This window comes from Phascolarctos cinereus, unplaced genomic scaffold (genome assembly GCF_003287225.1).
Source record: "Phascolarctos cinereus isolate Bilbo 61053 unplaced genomic scaffold, phaCin_HiC Scaffold_7;HRSCAF=346, whole genome shotgun sequence".
NCBI classification, from domain to species: domain Eukaryota; kingdom Metazoa; phylum Chordata; class Mammalia; order Diprotodontia; family Phascolarctidae; genus Phascolarctos; species Phascolarctos cinereus.
Window position 1 is genome coordinate 21,018,277 of NW_027556180.1, and position 20,276 is coordinate 21,038,552.

The following is a 20,276-nucleotide window of genomic DNA, read 5'->3' on the forward strand; positions in this document are numbered from 1 at the left end:
AACAACAGATTTAAGAGTCGACCCAGAAAGACCTGGGTTCCAATTCTGCTTCCAAAACCCTTTAGCAGAGTGCCCCAGGATACGTCGATGGCATCCTCTTCATTTATAAAATGATAATGCTGCCCTGAGAACTTGTATAAAATAGTTTGCTATATGAAAAACAAATCAAAGCCTAAGTCCTGGCCCTTACTGAGACCTTACCATCAGAACTGGTGAGGACAAAGCTCTCAGCCTGCGTCTGCTTCTTCAGACCGATGCTCTTTGGGAACCAGTGAAGATCAATGGGGTAAATGTCATCTGGGAGCTTGACGATCAGGCTGGTCTCACTTGTTAACAAGTTCCATTTGACTATCTGGTGATCGTCACTACAGGAATACAGCTCTTCAGCATTGGTCCAGCCTACACAGCTTACTAATTCTTGATGTGTGACATGTCAAGGAAGTATGAGCTTTAACAAACCTAATAATTGGCATGTTATACAGGCTAGTGAGAAATAAAAGCAAAATATGACTTTAAAAGGGGAAATTCTGGCTATTACAGCTGTTTTTCCTCTTACCAGAGCTATGAGTCATTAAAGCACTAAATCCTATGATCCTATCATTTTCTTCATACAAAAAGTTGAATAGTAGTAGTAATACGTGATAATTTTTTTGTGTGTGGATTCGTTGTTTCCAACTCTTTGTAACCTCATATGCGGTTTTCTTGGCAAAGATACTGCAGTGGTTTGCCATTTCCTTCTCCAGCTCATTTTACAGATGAGGAAACTGAGACCAACAGGGTGAAGTGACTTGCCCAGGGTCACCCAGCTAGTCAGTGTCTAGGCCAGATTTGAACACAGGTCCTCCTGACTCCAAGGCCAGGACTCTATCCACTGATCCACCTAGCTGCCGTCCTGTATCATAAAAACAACATGGCAATTTTCAAGGAACGTCCAAACAGTGTGACCTTTGTATCAGACATCATCACAGTAATATGTGTGATCAGGACAGATCTTAACTGAAAACTAAACTCCAGGATTTTATGACAGAGAATTTGGATGACAATTCACTAAGTTTCTAAGTTACATACTAAGTTATGTATTTCAATACATACATGATCCAAAAGCTTTGGTAGGCTCCCACCACTTAGATATGTTACGCACACACACACACACACACACACACAATTCATTTTTAGATATACTCCCTTTCCTTGCTGTAACCCCACTTCAGTCTGGTTGATCTGCAGTTCTGCTGTTCAATGTAGCCTGTATAAAGTCACTCTCTCCATTTTTCCCACAAGAGCACAATGAAAATTGAGCAGTAGCCATCTTGAAGCTGCTGGTCTACTTACCGCAGCCCAGTTCCCACATATCTAACCTGTTTCAGGTTAAGATGACTTACAGATTCCACACTAGCCCTCATTTCGGGGTTGCTAGGTGGCCCACAGTACACAGAGCGCCAGGCCTGGAGTCAGAAAGACTCATCTTCCTGAGTTCAAATCCAGCCTAGTGTGACCCTGGGCAGGTCACTTAATCCTGTTTGCCTCAGTTTCCTCATCTGAAAAATGAACTGGAAAAGGAAATGGCCAACCTCTTGGGTATCTCTGCCACAATGACAAGAAAGCACTCATTTCCTGCTCCAGGGGCTGATGTAGCCAATTCAGTGTTAAACCTTCAAAAGCTCAGCCACTACCTATTCCTCCCACTCCCTCTTCCAGACAATTAACAAATAACTTTCTTACTTTACAGATCCTAGTTTTCTCCTCTTCCCACAGCAGTAACTTCTGTTTTCATTTATACGCTTTATTTTACAAATGGGGGAACAGAAGCCTTGCTAGAGAAGTGACTTTACCAGTCACACATAGGGCATAAGTTAAAACCATCCCTACCACCAAGTGCTCAGCCCACTACAAAATCTCTTTCTCAGGCTTCCCTACCGGAGGTGCTTATGTGTCTCTCTAGCCCCCCCCACTCGATGAATTTCTTATCTTTGTCTTTCTGCCTTATTTTTGTCTCTCCAGAACCTAGGCCAATAATTCATATAGTCAGTGCTTAAAAAAAAAAAACTGAATCCAGATGTTTAATACTTGAATTTAAGTAAATCAATTACCAATATTAAAGAAGGTAAACAGTATATACTTTTTTAAGTGAATGGCATGAAGAGAACAATAACTTGCTTAATATAAGACTTTAATGTTGGCAAAGTACTTTGCCTATGTATGAACCCTAGACTTCTAACCACTAGTCAGACCCACCCTGCCCGTCTCTGGCTTTCCAAGTAATAACAAGAGAGACAAAGCTTTACTACTGCAGTAGTAAGGAGTAAGTAGCCTTTCAGAGAAGGATACCGAGTGGTTGTCCCTCATGCTTTTGCCTTGGGGACTGAGAGTGGGGAGGAGCAGGTGCAGTAGCCTAAGCAAGAGGCATCCAGAAGCCTCCCCAACACTCAAGCCTCCCACCCAAAAGTATCTCAATTCTACCAGGAACAAACATTTGCTTTCTCTTTTAAAATCTGAATATTCCCATGAAGGTTGGAAGGGATCATACAAAGCATGCAATTCTTCAGAAGCTCAGCAGAGTCATGCAGGGAATACATAAGAGAGACCAGAATGAAACCCGGCTTCCTGGGACTTCAAAAGCCACCTCTGCTCTACTCAGCTTGCTTAGGAGGCTCCGTGGCCAGCAAATCAATGACTTTCCAATACACGGCCACTAAAGGCTCCTTGTTTCCCAGCACACCCAGTCCCCCAAGCTCACTGAGGACACAGGCTGTTTAGTTTGGGAGTTTTTATCACCAGTCAACATGGCACAGAGTAGGTGCTCAACAAATGTTGGCTAAACCAAGCCCAACTGGACAAGAAGGACGCGCAGGGCTCAGCAGCAGCAGCACCTTGAGGAAGGCCTAGAAAGAAGGGTGCTACAAACGAGGTGAGACACATAGGGAAGGAGATGGTGGAGGTCCGAAGACTTTCTAACGCTGCATGAGCACAATGTCTGCTCATCCTAATGACCTAAGGCCGGATAACTGGGTGTAATAGCCCCCAAAGGGCATACTCCCTTTGTTTCCCTACATGGACAGTGAAATTCTGGAGGTCATTTCTTAAAGGTAAAAGAAAAAGTATAAATGATTTTGCTTCATGTGTTACTTGACCAGAAAGGTTAAGTATAGTATTCACAAAATCAATAAAACTTGCCCAGGACAGGTGTGCACCAACACTGAGTCACGTTTGAACTGGCACTCACTAAGAACTACACAAAAACAGCTGCTTTCATTGAAGAGGAGCTGTCGATAGACCAGTTTCCCACATCTAGCACTGCCAAGTTAATTGTTTTGTGCACCTCTAGAAGACTGATAACCCTTTACTCAGGGCAAAAGTTCTAAAGACTAGTGGCCACATTCTTTCAAGCTTCTTGGCTTGCCTCTATGGACCAGTTCCTGGTATTGAACTAGAGGTGACAAGGATGGAGGAAGAGTAGTCCCCATCTTCCACTGTCCTGAGCGGTCTCTGTCATCGCAGGGGTTTGCTAAACCCCAATCTCCTATTTGTAAACGTTCCAGTGCTTTCAGTCTCTTGCCACTGATAAAAATGCTCTTGTCCTTCCCCTCTATCTGGAATTTCTGGTTCTCTCATTATCACTGAACCCATTCATTTTCTCCCAACCAATTGGCTCTTTGTGCCACATCTGAAGCACTCCGATCTTACTAAGGAAGTGGAAATGGGGTGAAAGAATGCAAATTCACTCCAACAAGCACTTAGTAAGTCCCTACGAGATGCGACACTCTTACTCCCCAAGTGCTGGACACAGATCAGTCACTAACTACAAAAGAGGGGGAATACGAGGAGCATAGCTCAAACAAGCAGGAAGGCTCAGGAAAGGCCTCTAAGACGAGTCTGGAGCAGAGCCTTGAACAGAGTTCTGGATATAACCAGGTGAAGGAGCCTTCCTAGCACTGGGGAGAGCCATGAGGAAGCAGGACATGGAACGGTGCTGTCAGAGAAGAGTCTGGCCAGATGAGGTGACAGCCACCAGCAGAATCTGCTTTATCCTAGAGGTGACCAGTCACAAGAGGGGGGACCATATGATCTCCATGGTCCCATCACGGGCTAAATCTCCAGTTTTATGGAAAAGAGAGTCTCATTGAATCTGTTTCAGAAAATATGATCATAACGAAGCAAAGGTTCAGGAAAAGAGCAATTAAAACACTGCAGAAATTAGGGAGTGAGGCCCTGCTGTAATGAAACAGACTGAAAAAGACTTAGATTCTTCCATCTGAAAGGGAAAGGCAGAGATTTAAATCTTCCCTGTTTCTAAACTCTATGAATAATGAACAGGGCTGGCAATGGGGGTAAATAAAAGGATGACAAGACACCAGCTCCCCCAATCCTCCTTGTAACTTGACCAAAGTAACTTCATGTGTCAGAGACACATCAGAGACTTCTCTTTGCTCTAAGGGGAGACAATTATTAAACACTAATGGATACGAAAAGAGTTGGGACAGATTCCTGAGTGGCCACTAAAGGAAAGTGGTGTCAGTGAGGACAGCACCTCTGACGCCTAGGGTCTAACCTTACTATGGCAGATACTTCATTATGATGTAAAATCATGAAATCACACTGCATAGTTATGACTGTACAGATTCTCCAGCTGCCCCTGCTGCCCAACTCCTCCTCCACTGCCTACTGCATCTTGGCAACAGATCCCATCACTGATAGAGACTGAAAACTTACTGGTTCCTACCTTCCCTGGAACAAGGAGGTAATTGTTTTACTTTCAGAGGTTTTCTCATGATCCTGATAGACTAAACAAAAATTCTATTTATGTCAAATAAGTACTCAAGTGGAACAGGTGAAAATGTCAATTAAAAGGTCCATGGTTGATAATCTTATCTGAAGACTCTGCAGTATATATAAGCACAAATATTTAACAATATTTAAATCAAAGTTTATCTCTAAAGAGACATGAAAAAGCAACTGATTTTCCAACCATAAGAGAACGATTAAAGTAAAACTGTAAAATAGTTCAATGATAAGGTCCAAATAAGTTTTATTAAGAGACAAAGGATATGTTTTGGTTCTCTTAGAAGTGATATCTTCAGTCTCATTTTCTCAAAATTTTCAGTTTCCAAATGAATGTAAAAGTTGCTTGGCTATATTCACTGTAGAGACAGACATTCGAAGAGCATCAAAAATCTGCATAAAAAGAAAACACACTGACATAAATAAACAAAATAAGAAGACTGTAACAACTTCCTTGTATCCTACTCCACCATCCCCTAGGAGCACCAGAACACTGCAAAGTACACACACATACACACAAACACAATCAGAGGAGTTTCTTGGTCAGTTAAATGAGTTTACAGAATGGGAATCTTATCTCACACCAAATGAATATTGGGTCACGGCCACCCTCTTGTGCAAGGTCTACAAAAAATGAACTAACAGACCTAGACAGCCACTTTTGCCTCGTCTTTTTTCAGCAGAGACAAGAAAGCAGCCCAGATAAAAAGTGACCTGGACTTCCAGACACTGAGAGCTGCCTTGGAGCAAAGGTACTGCCAAAGACAGAACTCCAGGACCATAAATCCTCGAGCATGCCCTTGGAGAGGCAGTAGGAGAACGCTTAAAACCAAGATGCTGGAGGTACAGAGAGGGGAATTTCATCGCTGAGTGGTTAGAATTCCTAAAGCTCAAACTTTCGGATGAGTATTAAGAGTTTAGAGATCCAGACTTCTTGTAAGACAAGGAGAAATGCATGGGCAGAGCTAGCCGTAGGGATGCCTTAGAGTATATGTACGGTAGGAGCGATACCTGCCACGTGGGTGAAGTTGGTAGCCACTTTTCCAAGGCCTGAGCCACTGCCATAGCTTTCTGGTAGCCTAAGTACACCTCACCATGGCAGCAGGAACAGGAAAGCTGTGCTCAGCTGAATCAATGCTAGGGCCTTGCTAAGCATTCTTTCTATGCTATAACTAAGTCAACTTCTTCTTCTGAATGTTGGGTGGTTCTTCGAGGTCTTACTTTGTTTCATTTCTGAACCTGAAACACCAGACTGGCCTAAATCAAGCCCACCCTACAACACCAACTGGGATCTAGCCTTCTAAACAAAGAAAGCCCCCACAACTAGCTTCTTAGAGGGAGGAAGCTCACACAAATAACTCCCTAAGCTGAAGGACCTGCAAAAGACAGCCAAGACAGTGAAACAAGACGCAAACTTTGCCCTCGGCTATTACTGTGAATTATTCAGATGGTATGGGCTCATACCCATATGATACCCATGTGATACCCAAGATTAGCCTTCTAAAACACCAGACTGATGTTTTCCTCTAGGGAGGCCCATGCCCTTATGACAGTGCCATAAGGCTAGGGGCTATATGGATTCTTGGGGGTGACAAAGGAATTCACTAGAATGTTGGAGAGGTACCTCTCTATCAACCCCATATTAGCTTCCTTGTAAGGGGAGTTCAAACCACAGAATGGTATTATAACTCTGGAGGACTGCACAGGACATGATTCAGTCAAATAGCTGCACTTGAGGACCTAGAGGGCTAGATGTGGCCTCGAGGCCGCAGGTGCCCCACCCCTGACCTAGGGGATAAAAGTAGCACATGGAGGTGTACCTGAGCCAGTAGGAGAATTGTCTCCACTGTTTATGGGCTATTCTAAACCCTTATGCTGTTTCTGCATTTTCCTGTGAGTTGGAATAAATTCTGTCCTGTATCTAATATTTAGCATTACCATGAGGACTTATATGGAATTTTGGGACCTTCTTACTGACCTCTATCCAGATCTAGACATGGGTTACAAAAGCTCTATTAGATTTCCCCAGAGGGAACTCTGGCTAAGGACAATTCAAGACCAAGAGGGATACAAGTGAGTCAATATTGAGCCTGACCCATATAAGCCAGTGCCTCAGATTAATGTCAAGCGCTCCAGTTTTGCCCCTCGACAAGATAAATGAAATGATCTCACAGTCTCATGGGCCAACTCAGAGAAGCAATTTATCTCAGTGATCTCTTTCTACTCACAGCCAACCCTGGGCAATGTTGAGGATCTGGAATACCTCAAAGTGAGTGCCAAGGTTTGGAGAACCCTAAGGGTTCTGTTTTATTAAGTCTTTAGAGGGCTTATTTCTTCTCGAATCTCCTAGGCCACTTCCCAGAAGCACCATGGGATAAACTCACAGAGGAATTTTACAGACAAGAACTCTACCTAGTCTCAGGCCAAAGGTACTCCACTGGAGTATCTCTGGATCTTGCCATATTCTATGAGGGCCATTGCCCTCAACTGGACTTCCATGGGTTCTAAATGACTCCCTGACCTGGGAGTACAAATCTGTGTCACCCCTTGGGTAAGGGTGATAAAGGGCCCAGAATTTATGGGGTGACAAGTCACTAAGTCACTTAAGGAAACCATGTTGTTGCCTCTAACAACTATGCCCCAGACCCAAGAGGTCTTCTGGCTCAACACCCTCCTTTTAGAGCTGAGGAAATGGAGGCCTAGACAAGTCCCAAGGCTTCCCACTGACAGTAACAGCAGAGGTGGGACTCGATTCCAAGTCCAGCACTCCTTCCACTGCCTCTTGATGCCTCAGCCCATCAACGAGCAATCAACAAGCATTTCGATAGCACCTGCCCTGGGTCAGGCCTTTGGCTGGGCACGAAGGTAAGTGTGAAACAACCACTCTCCCCTCAAGGAGCCACGGTCCCTAAGGGGAAACGGTACAACCCTAGAAGGACACCCCGACAGTGGCAGCTGAGAGGAGTCAGGACAGGCATCACGTAGGCACTTGTGCCTGAGCACTGATGTTCTGAAGACACCCAGGGAATTCCAAAAGGCGGAATCTATTGCACATGAGGGATGGATCATACAAAGGCAAAGAGGCAAGAGGTAGCATGGCCAACATTCAGGACAGCAAGAAAGCCAGTCTGGCTGAACCACAGATTGAGTTCAGAAAAGTCATGTTCGAGGAGCCTGGAAAGATGGGTGAGAGCCAGTATGGAAAGGGCCTTCAACACGAACAGAAGAAGCATCTGCATTGGATTCGAGTAGCAACAAGGACCCGATGGAGCAGGAGCTGGGACCTGAGAGGATGACTGAGACATCTGTGCAAGAGGACACACTTGGGGTGGGATGGGTGGGGGGGTGACGCCTCACTAAACACAGGAGTCCTCACAAAACTATCAAAGATGACTTTTACTGAAAGTTAACATTCCCCAAAATCAAGAAAATGGTTAAAGTGCCTCAATCCAATGCTACACTTGTACAAACACCCCTGACTAATGATAGGCATCAAAGTGAAAATTAAACAAACTGATCCCTCAAATGAAAGCTTAGTGCAAAAAGCCTCTCCCCAAAAAAGGGAAAAGGACCGATATGTGCAAAAATATTTATAGCAGCCCTATTTGTAGTGGCAAAATATTGGAAATTGAGGGGATGCCCATCAATTGGGGAGTGGCTGAACAAGCTGTGGTGTATGAATGTAATGGAATACTATTGTGCAATAAGAAATGATGAACAGACACACTTCAGAAACCTGGAAAGACTTGTATAAACTGATGCAAAGTGAAATGAGCAGAACCAGGAAAACACTGTACACAGTATCAGCAACATCATGTGATGATTGACTATGAATGACTCAGCTCTTCTCAGCAACACAATGATCTAAGACAAGTACAAAGGACTCACGAAGGAAAATGCCATCCACATCCAGATAAAGAACTGGTGGACTCTGAATGCAGATCGAAGCACATTTATTTTTCACTTACTTTATTCTTTCCTTTTAAAAATTTTTTTATTTATATTTATTCTTATTTTTCCTTTTGATGTTTCTTCTTCCACAACTGTGATGAACATGTAAATATGTTTTACATGACAGCATATGTATAAACTATATCAAACTGCGTAACATCTTCAGAAGAGGGGAGGGAGGGAAGGAAAAAAATTGGGAACTCAAAATCTTGTAAAAATGAAAGCTAAAAATAAAAAAAAATTACTACAGAATGTTTTAAAAAATGGAATTTAAAAAAAAGCCAAAACAAACCCTCTCCTCCAAGTGGAAAGCTATTGCTTAACTGAGTCTATACTCAAGTACTTCAATATCAGACATTGATAAGAATTTTTTTTAGTAAAAATTACATGAAAGAAGAAACACGAACATCTCCTTAGCTGCTGCACCACAGAGACCACTGGACCTTCCCAAGGTGTTGTGTCCATTAGAATGTGGGCTCTTTGAGAGCAGAGCCAGTCTGGCTTTACTATCTGAATACAAATATAGCATTGGATTGAGGCACTTTAAACATTTTCTTGATTTTGGGGAACATTAACTTTAAGTATACAGTGCTCTGTACACAGTAATTGCTTAATAAATGTCTTATTTATTTACTCACTCAAAAATCTTCTAAATCAGTAATCATGATGGTATTGAATACAGTTTTATGTATGTATGTCTTTGGGTGTTTATTGATAAATATTTCAAAGCATGCTATTGATTGATACTATTCATAAATTTTGAGATAAGGTAAAAAGCTATTTTAACCACAACTCACCAAAACCAGAATTATCATCTTTCCTAATATTCTGAGGATTTCTGTGGACCTGACTCATAGGTGGCACTTCCTGAGTGACTGATGATAGAAATCACGTATCTCCTAATAGGCATGAAGATATCTATGAAGATAGAATGAAGTTTAGTATATAACCTACAGTTAACCACTGAGACCTGTATAACATCTTAACATCTGTTCAAGTGTAGCCCTCACTTGAACAAATGTTGAATGTGTATATGTGTGTGTGTATAAACATACATATAAAACACATGATACATGTAAATGTGAATGTATATGTATACATACATACATATATATTTATCCCCACGGTAAAGGCCAGATCAGTTGAGCTTATTCTATTGACAGAAAAAGCACCAGGCTGATCACCTGTCAACTAAGTGTTTGGCAGAATGTCCAACTTGTTGATCCCTGTCCTATGCTGAAGTCGGGGACGAGGAGGGGCTGAGAAGACTAACAAAGCCCCTGCTGGTAAAAATAAGTGCCAGAAATTCCACCTTGCTGCTATGAATAAACCAAAGGCAATGGAGGTCTGATTATTGGTGGGAAGAAGAAATAAGATTTCATTTGAGGCTATAGGCTACTTCTAGATAGGTCAGACCTGGGAAAGGCACTATAAGAACAGGAGGACTTTTAGATAGCTAGAAAGCACTGAATGCCTCAGGGCTGAGGAAGTAGGAACAGAGAAAGTTAAATAAGAAGGCACCAAAAAGGACGTCACCTACTTTGACTAGGGTCCTGGTTGCGACAACTGGCCCATCTTTGGCACGGTGCAGAACTACGACCATGTGACTCTAGGAGAAAGTCATGCTTATATAAACACTTGGTGAACCAGATTAGGAGGGAAGACAAACAACTGGGGAAACAAAGCACTTCTACAGATGGAGTAGGTCTGTATGATCCTTAAGACTTAAATAAATTATCTACAGTTCAATTCAATTCAATAAGATTTAAAGAATGTATACTAGATTCCAGGCACTGAGCAGACTACACATTTCTGGCCCTGAAGGACCTTGTATACTACTGGAAAGAAAGAACACATCCACAAATAAGTCAAAAACAAAATATAGAGAAAATAAACACAAAAATAATAGAAGAGGGAAGGCGATACTTGCAGAAATCAGGAACGGACACCTAGCCTGCCCTCAGAAAGACTCTAGAGATTCTAACAGGCAAAGGTGGAGAGGAAGACCATATCAGGCACATAGAGATAGCAAAGAGGCCAGAGTCAGAAGGTCCCATACAAGGAAGCCAGTTTTGCTGGAATGTGGAATGTGAGAGGGTAAATAATGTGAAATCAGTCTCCTCCCTCACTCCAGGGCCAAGCCTTCTCCAAGCCAAGCACTGCTGCTCCACTCCCACCAATCTTCTCCAGCATCTTCATCCTCCCCAGTACCCCCACTCTTGCCCAAACTAATAGCTCCCATGCTCTTCCCTACAAAATACCCACTGCTCCCTATCTTTCACAAAATTCCCATTAGATTCAACCATCTCCACCAGCTACTAGCCTCCATCGCTACCCCCATTCCTTCCAACCCTCCTCCACGTCATTCCTTGAGTAAGTAGTCTAGGTGCCTCCTTTTCCTTTCTTCTCACTCACTCCTACACCTTCTGCAAGTTGGCTTCTGACCTCATCCTTCAACTGAAATTGTCCTCTCCACAGTTACCAATGATGTCTTAATTGCCAAATTTAATGGCATCATCTCAATCTTCCTCCTTCTTGACTCTTCTGAAACATCTGACAACTGCTGACCTTTTCATCATCCCTACATCTCAGGACACTGCTCTCTCCTGGCTTTCCTCCTACCTGTCTGACCACTCCTGCTCCTCAGGTTCCTCATCCAGGCCACACCCAGGGCTGTGGGTGTCCCCCAAGATGCCTTCCTGGGCCCTCTTCTCTTTTCTCTCCATGCTCTCCTGCTTGGTCATCCCACTCACTCCCAATCTCTACGAAGCTGGCTCCCAGATCTACATAACTGGCCTAGTCTCTCTCCTCAGCTCCAGAATTGCATCACCAATTGTCTCTTGGACACCTTGAACCGGACTCCCACAAGCCTCTCCAACATAACATGTGCAAAACAGAATTCATCGTTTTGCCTCCAATTTCCCCCCCAATCCTCCTGGGTCAGCCAGGTGTCACTGCAACATCCAAACTGCTGCCAATTCTTATCATTTTTTTTTTCACATCTTATCTCCATTCACACAGCCATCACCCTAGTTCAGGCCCTTTTCATCCCTTCCTGGACTTACTGCAAATCACCTTCCAATTGGTCTCCAGGCCTTGAGTCTCAAATATAATCCACCCTCCCCAGCTGCCAAAGTAATCTTCCCCAAGTGTGATTCTGACCATGTCACCCTCCTCCTCAATAAGCTCTAGTGACTCGCTATCACCTGCAGGATCAAATGAATTCTTACATCTGACATGGAAGGCTCTTCATAGGCAGGCCCCTTCCGACCTCTCCAGTCTTCTCACACTTTACTGACTTCCACGGGCTCCCCAATTCAGCTGCACAGCCCTCACCAAACACCCCATACACCCCTCAGCACTTAATAAAAGTTTGCTGACTGGCTCTTTTGGGTAATTTCATTCACTCCTGTGGGTTCAACTGTTGTCCCTACACGGATGACTTTCAAATTTACACATCTGGCAGTACTCTCTCCTGAACTCCAGATGACAAGTATTGCCAACTGCCTGCTGAAGACCCACATCTCACATTCAATACACCCAAAATCTAACTGATTACCTTCTCCCCAAACCCATCTCTCCTATAAGCTTGCCTATTTCTGTTGAGGTACCACTGCTAACAAACCCAGACATCTTTCATCCTTCTTCCTCTCTAGCCCATTATATCTAATCAATTACCAAGTTTTGTCTATTCTATCTTCACAACCTCTCTCCTATCTTTCCCCTTTTCCCCACTCACATGGCTACTTCCCTACATTAGACCATAACCATCTTCCACTTGGCCTACTGAAATGGATTACTAATTGGTCTCCCAGATTTCAGGCTCTTCCATTTCCAATTCATTTTCCACTCCAAAATTTTGATCACTTTGTGATTTTATCAATACGGGCACTTCCTCCAAAAACAACCCATCAACATCTCATTCTATACGGCTCTTATCTACATCCTCTAACAAATTCTCCACCAGAGCAGGCTTCTTCTAGATTAGGATTGGGCTCCAGGAACTTAGTCATTTTTACAAAAAATATTTTGATAACTGTATTTCAATATAATTGGTTTGCTTTGTAATCCTATGTATTTTACCCATTTAAACACATGATTCAAACAAGGAGTTTGAGGTGTCACTAGGCTGACCACCAAACGGTGGCAGGACCCAAAAAGGTGAAAAACCCCTCCTGCACATGTCTCTGTATCATGTGTCTACCAATGGAGCACAAGGCTTTCTTTCCACTGATTATCCCTCATTCCCAACCATATGACAGGCCCATCTCCTTTTCCAGTAATACATCTCTCTATGAGGCTTATCCCACACAATCCTTAACTGGAAAGCCTACTCACAACTACCAATCACCTTTCCACTGCTTTTGGTGACCACACACTAATTTTCCAGAGATCATGGTATTTTAAGACTTGTGGCTATGCTGCAATATCAGAAAAATACCACAGTGTAAAAGATGGGCCTTTATTTCAGGAAGAAGCTCAGGGCTCATTTAAAGCACTGTGCGGTTCGCCAAATATAACCTCACGTACTTTCCATCTCCTATACAATTCTGTTTTTGTTGAAGCAACTGAGGTTAAGTGACTTGCCCAGGGTCACCCAGCTAGTAAGTGCCTAAGGTCACATTTGAACTCAGGTCCTCCTGACTCCTGGCTGCCCCGCATTCCCCATAGCATTCTGAGGCCAGGTCATCACCTACCCAAAATGCCTGTTGAAGACACAGGCCACGCAACAACACATGAATATCAGTGGCATTGAAAGTCTTCCACAGTCGTGCTCCAAACATTTCCAATTACTCCATACCCTCAACTCTCTACTCCTATAACAGCTGCTCCCTAAGCTCAGCCAGCCAGGTTCCACTTTGGGTCTTTGCCCAGGCTGCCTGAGCTCAGGTCAGGTGCTATCTGCTTGGAGAAGAGGCTTCCTCACATCCCTTTTCAGATTCCCTGTGCACACTTATCTGCGCTCTATACCCCCACAGACTAGAAGCCCAATGTTAAGGACAGTGTCATCTTCATCTTTCCTTCCCGCAGCGTCCAGCAGAGTGGACAGAACCAAGCCAGCCTCAACATGTGTCCTAAAGCTCTCCTTAATCTTCTCAAGGGCTCAGTGACACATAAATGTCATCCTCTCTCAGTAGATGACCTCACTTTCTATGTTATGAAGATCAAGGGCTCACTCCTGAGCTCCCAAATTTACCTCTTTGCCTCAATATAATTCAATTTAAAATTTTTTTTTGCCTTTTTTGGCTAGGCAGTGGGGTTAAGTGACTTGCCCAGGGTCACACCGCTAGTAAGTGTTATGTGTCTGAGGACAGATTTGAACTCAAGGGCAATTCTGGGAGCCAGCTTCATACAGACTGGGAGTGAATGGGATGACCAAGGCAGAGAGCACAGAGGGAAAAGAGAAGAGGGCCCATTCAGGGGTAGGGATCTATCTAATTTTGAGCTGCAGAGGAACAATACAGGACAGACAGGTACCTCCAAACCACATTTCAGAGAGCTTTGAATGTCATGCAAAGGAGTGAGACCTTCTCATAAGAGGCAGGAACTCAGTTCTGACCAAACAGATGACTCCAATGTTTCTCAGCATTGTCTCCCTCCTCATTTGCCTCTCAGGATCCCTTCCCTGCCTCCCTCAACTCAAGGTTTAGCTCCTGTCACTTCCACACAACAAAAAGCCTTCCTGGATGCCCATCTTCCTCATATTTAGCATTTGGAATTGGCCTAGTTATGTAGACATTCCCCAACCCAGTTCAGGGTTAGCTCTTTAAAGACTAGGGAAGGGGGAGGCAATGAGGTGAGGGTTGTTTCCATTTTTACTTTTGTCTCCTTGGTGCCTAGCACAGTGCCTGGCACACAGCAAGTGCTTGATAAATACTTGTTGAACTTAATAGAAATGGAGAGGCAAGGTTTGGAGGCAGAAGACCTCAGGCAAGTCTCTCCCTTTGGCATCAGTTTCCCCATCTGTAAAACAAGGAGCCTGGCTGGTTGACCTCTCTAGACCAGGAGCTGTTACCCTACTTTACATCCTGGATTGCCAAAGCAGTCTGGGGAGACCACACAGACCCATTCTCCGTGCGAAATACAGAAGATCTCCAAGGATCCCTTCTACAAGGCAAGGTCACCAAACCAGGGGGCAGGCCAAGTACAGGAAGGACAAATGGAGTGGGGGGAGCTGGGCAGCCGCGGGGCCAGGGCAGAAGTCTGGTTGGAGGAGGGGGAGGGGAGGGGACGGCAGGAAGGAAGAAGAAGATGAGGGAGGAATGGGGGGGCAGGGGAAGATGAGAAAGGAGAGGGAGGAGGAGGGGAGAGGAAAGAGAAGATGAGGAGGAAGAGAACAAGGTAGAGACGAAGAGAGGGAGGAGGGAGAGGAGGGGGGCGGGAAGGGGGAGGGGGAGGATGGAAGGAGGAGGGAGGGAGAAAGGAAGAGGAGCAGGAAGAGGAGAGGGAGGAAAAGAAGAGAGGGGAAAGGGTGGGGAGGAGGGAGGAGAGTGAAGAGGGGGAGGGAGGAGGGAAGGAGGAGGGGGACGAAGGGAAGAGGGAGGAGGGGAGGAGGAGGAAGAGGGGAGGGGAGGAGCGCCCATCTCCAGCATCCGTCAGTCCGGGGTCCGCCCACCCGCGCGGTTCCGAGGCCCAGCCAGTCCCCATCCTGCCCCGGGGCCTCGTAGGCTCCTCCCCAGGCTGCCCGCCTCGCCCCGCCCCGGCTGATAGCCCCTGCCCGTCTCCGGCCGCTCCCTGTGTCCCCTCCCCCGTACCTGCGGCCCCAGAGCGGCTGCTGCCCAAGGCCGGGCCCGCTCTCCAGCAAGCGGCTACCGGGCGCCCCGTCACCATAGCGACTCCCCACGACATCGCCCGCCTCTTATCGCGATATTTCCTCCCGTCCCGCCGGGGTGGGGGGGGGGTGTCCGGGAGAATTTGTACGGCCCCGGAGAGGGCGGAGCTAACCAGCCCCGCCCCTCCCAATCCTGCCTCCAGCCTCCAATCCAATTGCGGCATTTCTTGTTCCCGTTTTCAAACATTTGAAAAAAAAAAAAAAGGAAAGGGGGGGGGAAATAAGATGTCGCTCGCGCCTCCAAGGGCGGTGCCCGAGACGTACCGCTCTCATAGGTCCCAGGCTCCAGGCCCCGCCGTTCCCTCGCCTGCCCCGAGGCCTGCGCGTGCGCAGTGGCTCCGAGGGAAGATGGCTGCGGTAGCGGCCGCCGCATTTTTTTCAAATCGGCGCTTCCCAGGAGCCACCGCGCGCATTTGTAACGAATTTCCGTTCGAGTTTGGATTTTAGGCGCCATTTTCGAGTGGAGAAGCCGGAGCCGCGGCAGCGCCCGAGCAGCGGAGAGCGAAGCGGAGCCTCTGGGCAGGTACCGAGTGAGCGCCGGAGCCCGAGCCGCGGAGCCGTCCTGCCGCCGCGGCCGGGCGCGCGCCCGGAGGCCGGGCGGTGGCGGCCACCGCCGCCGACCACTCCCGCCTGTCAGTCAGCCCGGCGAGCGGCCGCGCTCGAGGGGGCGAAAGCCGGGGCCTGGGCCCGGGAGGCTGCGGGGGCTCCGCTGCGGGGGGAGGGGGGCCCGCCTTCCAGGCTCGGGGTCGGGGGGGGGGGAGCGGGGTGGGCGCCGGCGTGAGGCCCCGCGTCTGACCGGCCCCGGCCCCTCCGCCTCAGCCGCCGTCATGCCGCCCCGCAAGAGAGCCAAGCCGTCCACGGCCCAGCGGCCGAGCGCGGGGCCGCCGCCCGACGAGCCGGACGCGCACGAGCCCGAGCGGCCGTCTTCGGCCGACCCCCACTCCCCCGCCGAAGCGCCGCCGGCCGCCGAGCCCCCGGGCCCCGAGCCGGACGTGCGCAGCCTGGAGGAGATCCTGGCGGCCGTGCCCCCGCCGCCGCCCCCGGCCATGACCAACGAGCTGGGGGCGCCGCGCCTCATGATCACGCACATCGTGAACCTGAACTTCAAGTCGTACGCGGGCCGCAAGCTGCTGGGGCCCTTCCACAAGGTGCGCGCGGGCGGGGGCGGGGGGCGGGCGGGCGAGGGGGAGGGGGCCCCACCCACGCGGGACCGCGCCCCGACCGCCCCCGCCGCCCGTGCTTGCCGCCCCGCAGCGCTTCTCGTGCATCATCGGCCCGAACGGCAGCGGCAAGTCCAACGTCATCGATTCGATGCTCTTCGTGTTCGGCTACCGGGCGCAGAAGATCCGCTCCAAGAAGCTGGCCGTGCTCATCCACAACTCGGACGAGCACCGCGACCTGGACAGCTGCACGGTGGAGGTGCACTTCCAGAAGATCGTGGACAAGGTGAAGGGGGGAAGGGTCCGCGCCCCGGTGGGGGGGGGCTGCCACGGCGGGGGGCCGCGGCGCGCCGAAGTTTGCAAAGACCTTTGGAGTCTAACGCGGCGAGAACCCCAAAGCGCCTCGGGCATTTGGGACCAAGTGTGAGAAAGTACGGCAGCTTCTTTTGTAAAGAAGAATTTTCTCACTGGTGACCCTTCTTGAAGGGCTATCCGTGATAAATAACGCGGTTGCATTCTCAAATTTTAGTTTGCCTCCACACATACACTTAGCATTTCTAAGTCGTGTGTAGTTTGCCTAAATTAAAGACGGTCTCCAGTAGCTTGCATAGCTCATAGGAGTTGGAAGGAGGTGGTCCGCTTTAAACTTGAAGCGTTTTGTTCGCAGTATGAAATTTGCTTCTGAGTAACCGAGTACAATTTTACGGAAGTTTCTTCTGTGATCGTTTTTAACGGGTGACGGACACTCCACCCGAGTCAGCGCCCACTCATTTCTGCCTGCTTCTTCTTGCCCTGGACTCCCAGTCATTCGTAACAGATTTTAACACACAGCATCTGTTTAAATGTCTTGTCCTCCTCTTGAACCCGGGGTTTTCTGCAATGAGTAGGGCTGCTTTTCTCCCCTCTCTCCTCTACTCCTCCTTTAGTAACCTCTATGTAGAAAAGTGAATACACAGTGTTTAATATATTAATTTACTGCCGCTGAAGGTACAGCCTGTGCAAGGAACCTCAAAAAGACCCGGTAGAACAGCCTCGGGAGTCTTGGCTTGGAGACAGCAGTGCTGGGGGGGGGGGGGGGTTGCGCCCGCTGCCATTCTCTCTGAAAGGGAAAAGCTAGAGGAGAGTTGTGACGGAAGGCTTGACACCCACACGTCTTTTCTGGTTTTATTTTTTCATCAACATAGGAAGAGGAGGATTATGAAGTTATTCCTAACAGCAATTTCTGTGTATCTCGAACTGCCTATAGAGATAATACTTCTGTGTACCACATAAGTGGGAAGAAAAAAACATTCAAGGATGTCGGCAATCTCCTCCGAAGCCATGGGATTGACCTGGACCACAATCGATTCTTAATCTTGCAGGTGAGTCTGCGATTTGACAGCTCCTTCACATTTCAGTATGTTTTGGGTGTGTGTGTGCTTTTTTTTTCCTTTTTCTTTTTTTTTAAAGAGAGGTTGTTAATTGTCTAGGAAGAAGCCTCTATTTTGAGACCTTAAAATGCTATAGCAGCACATCATGGTTTACATATTATTGACAAGATGCGAATCATTATTTGCTGCTTTAGAAATTTGAGGGGAGAAAGTCATTCAAGAGGTACTTGTTTCATGGTTTTGAAACTGTGAGGAAATCGTTTCTTTTTACCTTGTAACTGGACGGACTGTGACATGCTTGTTCCACTCTAGCAGCACGTAAATATTGGCGTAGTGAAATAAATCTTAAACGCCAATATTATTGTGCTGCTTGAGTGTGGCAGGCCTACAACAGCAATAGCTTCAAAAAAAATAAATCACTATATTCCTCTGCTTATTTTTACACTGTACTTTAGAGTAAGCTTTTAAAGTGGAATGTTTTTTTCTTTTCTTTTTGCTTGTCTATTCTTGAAAAGTCATAAAAAATGAAATATTTGAATTCATCCCTAACAGATAATCGTGAGCATATAATTATGCTTGTAAAATAATAAGCCTGCTTTTTAAATTAACCAGACAGAAATTTTATTTTAATTTCCTGACATTTGAGGCAGCCACATCTGAAACTTGTGTAATTTGTTTCTCTTCCCTTGTGACTTTCAGAGCTTTTTTTTTTTAAATGAGGACTACAGACTTGACTGGCTTCCTCAAGGCCCGTTCAGTTCTAAAATTAAGATTCTACAGAACTTAGGGCAGTTACTTTGCTAGTCGTGATTTAAAGCATCATGAAAATTGTGAGGAGCAACACTACTTTCTCAAAAGGGAGTACAATAATATGTAATGGAACTCAGCTTTCATTTTTTATTTTTAAAATCTCCATTCTCTCCTTTAAAATTCCTTTCCTAGCAATTGCTTGGTAGAAAATGCCCTTTTCGTGTATTTGTGTTGCTTTGCCAAGAACTCTGCATTTATCTCAGGCTTTGTTTGCCTGGACTGCCTTACTTGTAAATTCATTTCTAATAGATTGCCAAGAACCATAGTTTTTAACCCCAAACCTCAATTTGTGGTAGTGCCCTTTAACGGTTGGTGCTTCTGCATTAAGTTCGGAAGGCTGTACGGCTCCTTTGTCACTGGACTTGGAAACAGGGTTTCTTTTAAATGACAGAGGGCCCCCAGGAGGAAATATGTAAAACTTCTCTTGACTATGTGCTGGATTCCTGCCACAAAATACTGTGATTTAAAGAGAGGGAGAACAAATGTAGGATTGGTGGAGTTTGGGGATTAGTTTATAAAACCTTTTTACTTGAAGAGTGTAATTTTATCAACTGACGTTATTTTTTTCCTTGTTTATATGTGCATCTTTAAAATGGTTATTTCCTTATCCTCACTTGAAAATGAGGTGAGGATGTTATCAAACCAGCTTTAAAATTTTTTAGAAAGAATTTTCATACTTATCGTACAACGTAGTGTCATCTACTACAAAGCACAAATTTCAGTCCTTACACTAATTTTTTCTGAGAATATTAGGTTCATCAACTTTTTAAAAAATCTATTACACTTTGCTATTTTTATTTTAGTACTTGACTCCTTTAGGGTAAGCAATTAATTTTTATGCACTTCAAAGTTGAAGAGCAAAAAAACCCCACAAACTTTAGATTTTAATTTCAGCTATTCTGAATAAAAAGAATTGTCCTGTCCTATCCACTCTCCTTCCCCGCCCCCCACCGAGTTGTTAACCTGTTGTTGACGATGTATACAACAATCCTGTGACAAGTGGGAAATACAGTAGGACAGATAAACTTTATAACTTTATAGAGATAAGCACCCCACACCCTTCTCTTCCCCTCTCTCTTTCTTCTCGAACACACACTCAGGAGTAAAATATGAAATTTGTTTATAAGGTACAAATTAACTAAATTCATGATAAAAATAATAATTAACAAAACAAAAGGTACATTTTCACCACCATGATTTGTTTCTGTAGGAAGGAAGGTTGGTCTGAATTGTACCATCCACTTTCTTTAAAATCATCTCTTTTTTAAGGACTTGGGTTAAATGCCAGAAATGGTCGTTCTTTAACTTAAAAATTAGAGTGAACAAATGTTTTAGTTCAACCCAACAAGTACTATGATTCTAAAATACTTGAAG

At 45.7% G+C, this 20,276-nt stretch overlaps 2 protein-coding genes across 12 annotated transcripts in view; one reads left to right on the plus strand and one right to left on the minus strand.

Annotated features, from left to right (window-relative positions):
• Positions 1 to 16,024, minus strand: part of IFT80 (intraflagellar transport 80) — a 122,909-nt gene extending 106,885 nt beyond the window's left edge. Inside the window, exons 1-5 of one of the 9 annotated variants that reach the window (XM_078147241.1) lie at positions 15,827 to 15,845; positions 10,271 to 10,339; positions 9,528 to 9,648; positions 5,046 to 5,172; positions 202 to 421 (exon numbers count right to left, since the gene is read on the minus strand). In XM_078147241.1, coding sequence (XP_078003367.1) covers positions 202 to 421; positions 5,046 to 5,084 — 259 coding nt within the window. In that variant the 5' untranslated portion in view covers positions 5,085 to 5,172; positions 9,528 to 9,648; positions 10,271 to 10,339; positions 15,827 to 15,845. Of the gene's footprint in view, positions 1 to 201; positions 422 to 5,045; positions 5,173 to 9,527; positions 9,649 to 10,270; positions 10,340 to 14,751; positions 15,080 to 15,485; positions 15,624 to 15,826 lie in introns of those variants that run through there. The other 8 variants (XM_078147239.1, XM_078147240.1, XM_078147244.1 and 5 more) reach the window with 8 other exon arrangements.
• Positions 15,998 to 20,276, plus strand: part of SMC4 (structural maintenance of chromosomes 4) — a 40,679-nt gene continuing 36,400 nt past the window's right edge. For all 3 annotated transcript variants that reach the window (XM_078147237.1, XM_020988840.2, XM_078147238.1), the window contains exons 1-4: positions 15,998 to 16,085; positions 16,382 to 16,710; positions 16,817 to 17,008; positions 17,907 to 18,083. In XM_078147237.1, the coding sequence (XP_078003363.1) occupies positions 16,390 to 16,710; positions 16,817 to 17,008; positions 17,907 to 18,083 (690 nt within the window). In that variant the 5' untranslated portion in view covers positions 15,998 to 16,085; positions 16,382 to 16,389. The remainder of the gene's footprint in view (positions 16,086 to 16,381; positions 16,711 to 16,816; positions 17,009 to 17,906; positions 18,084 to 20,276) is intronic.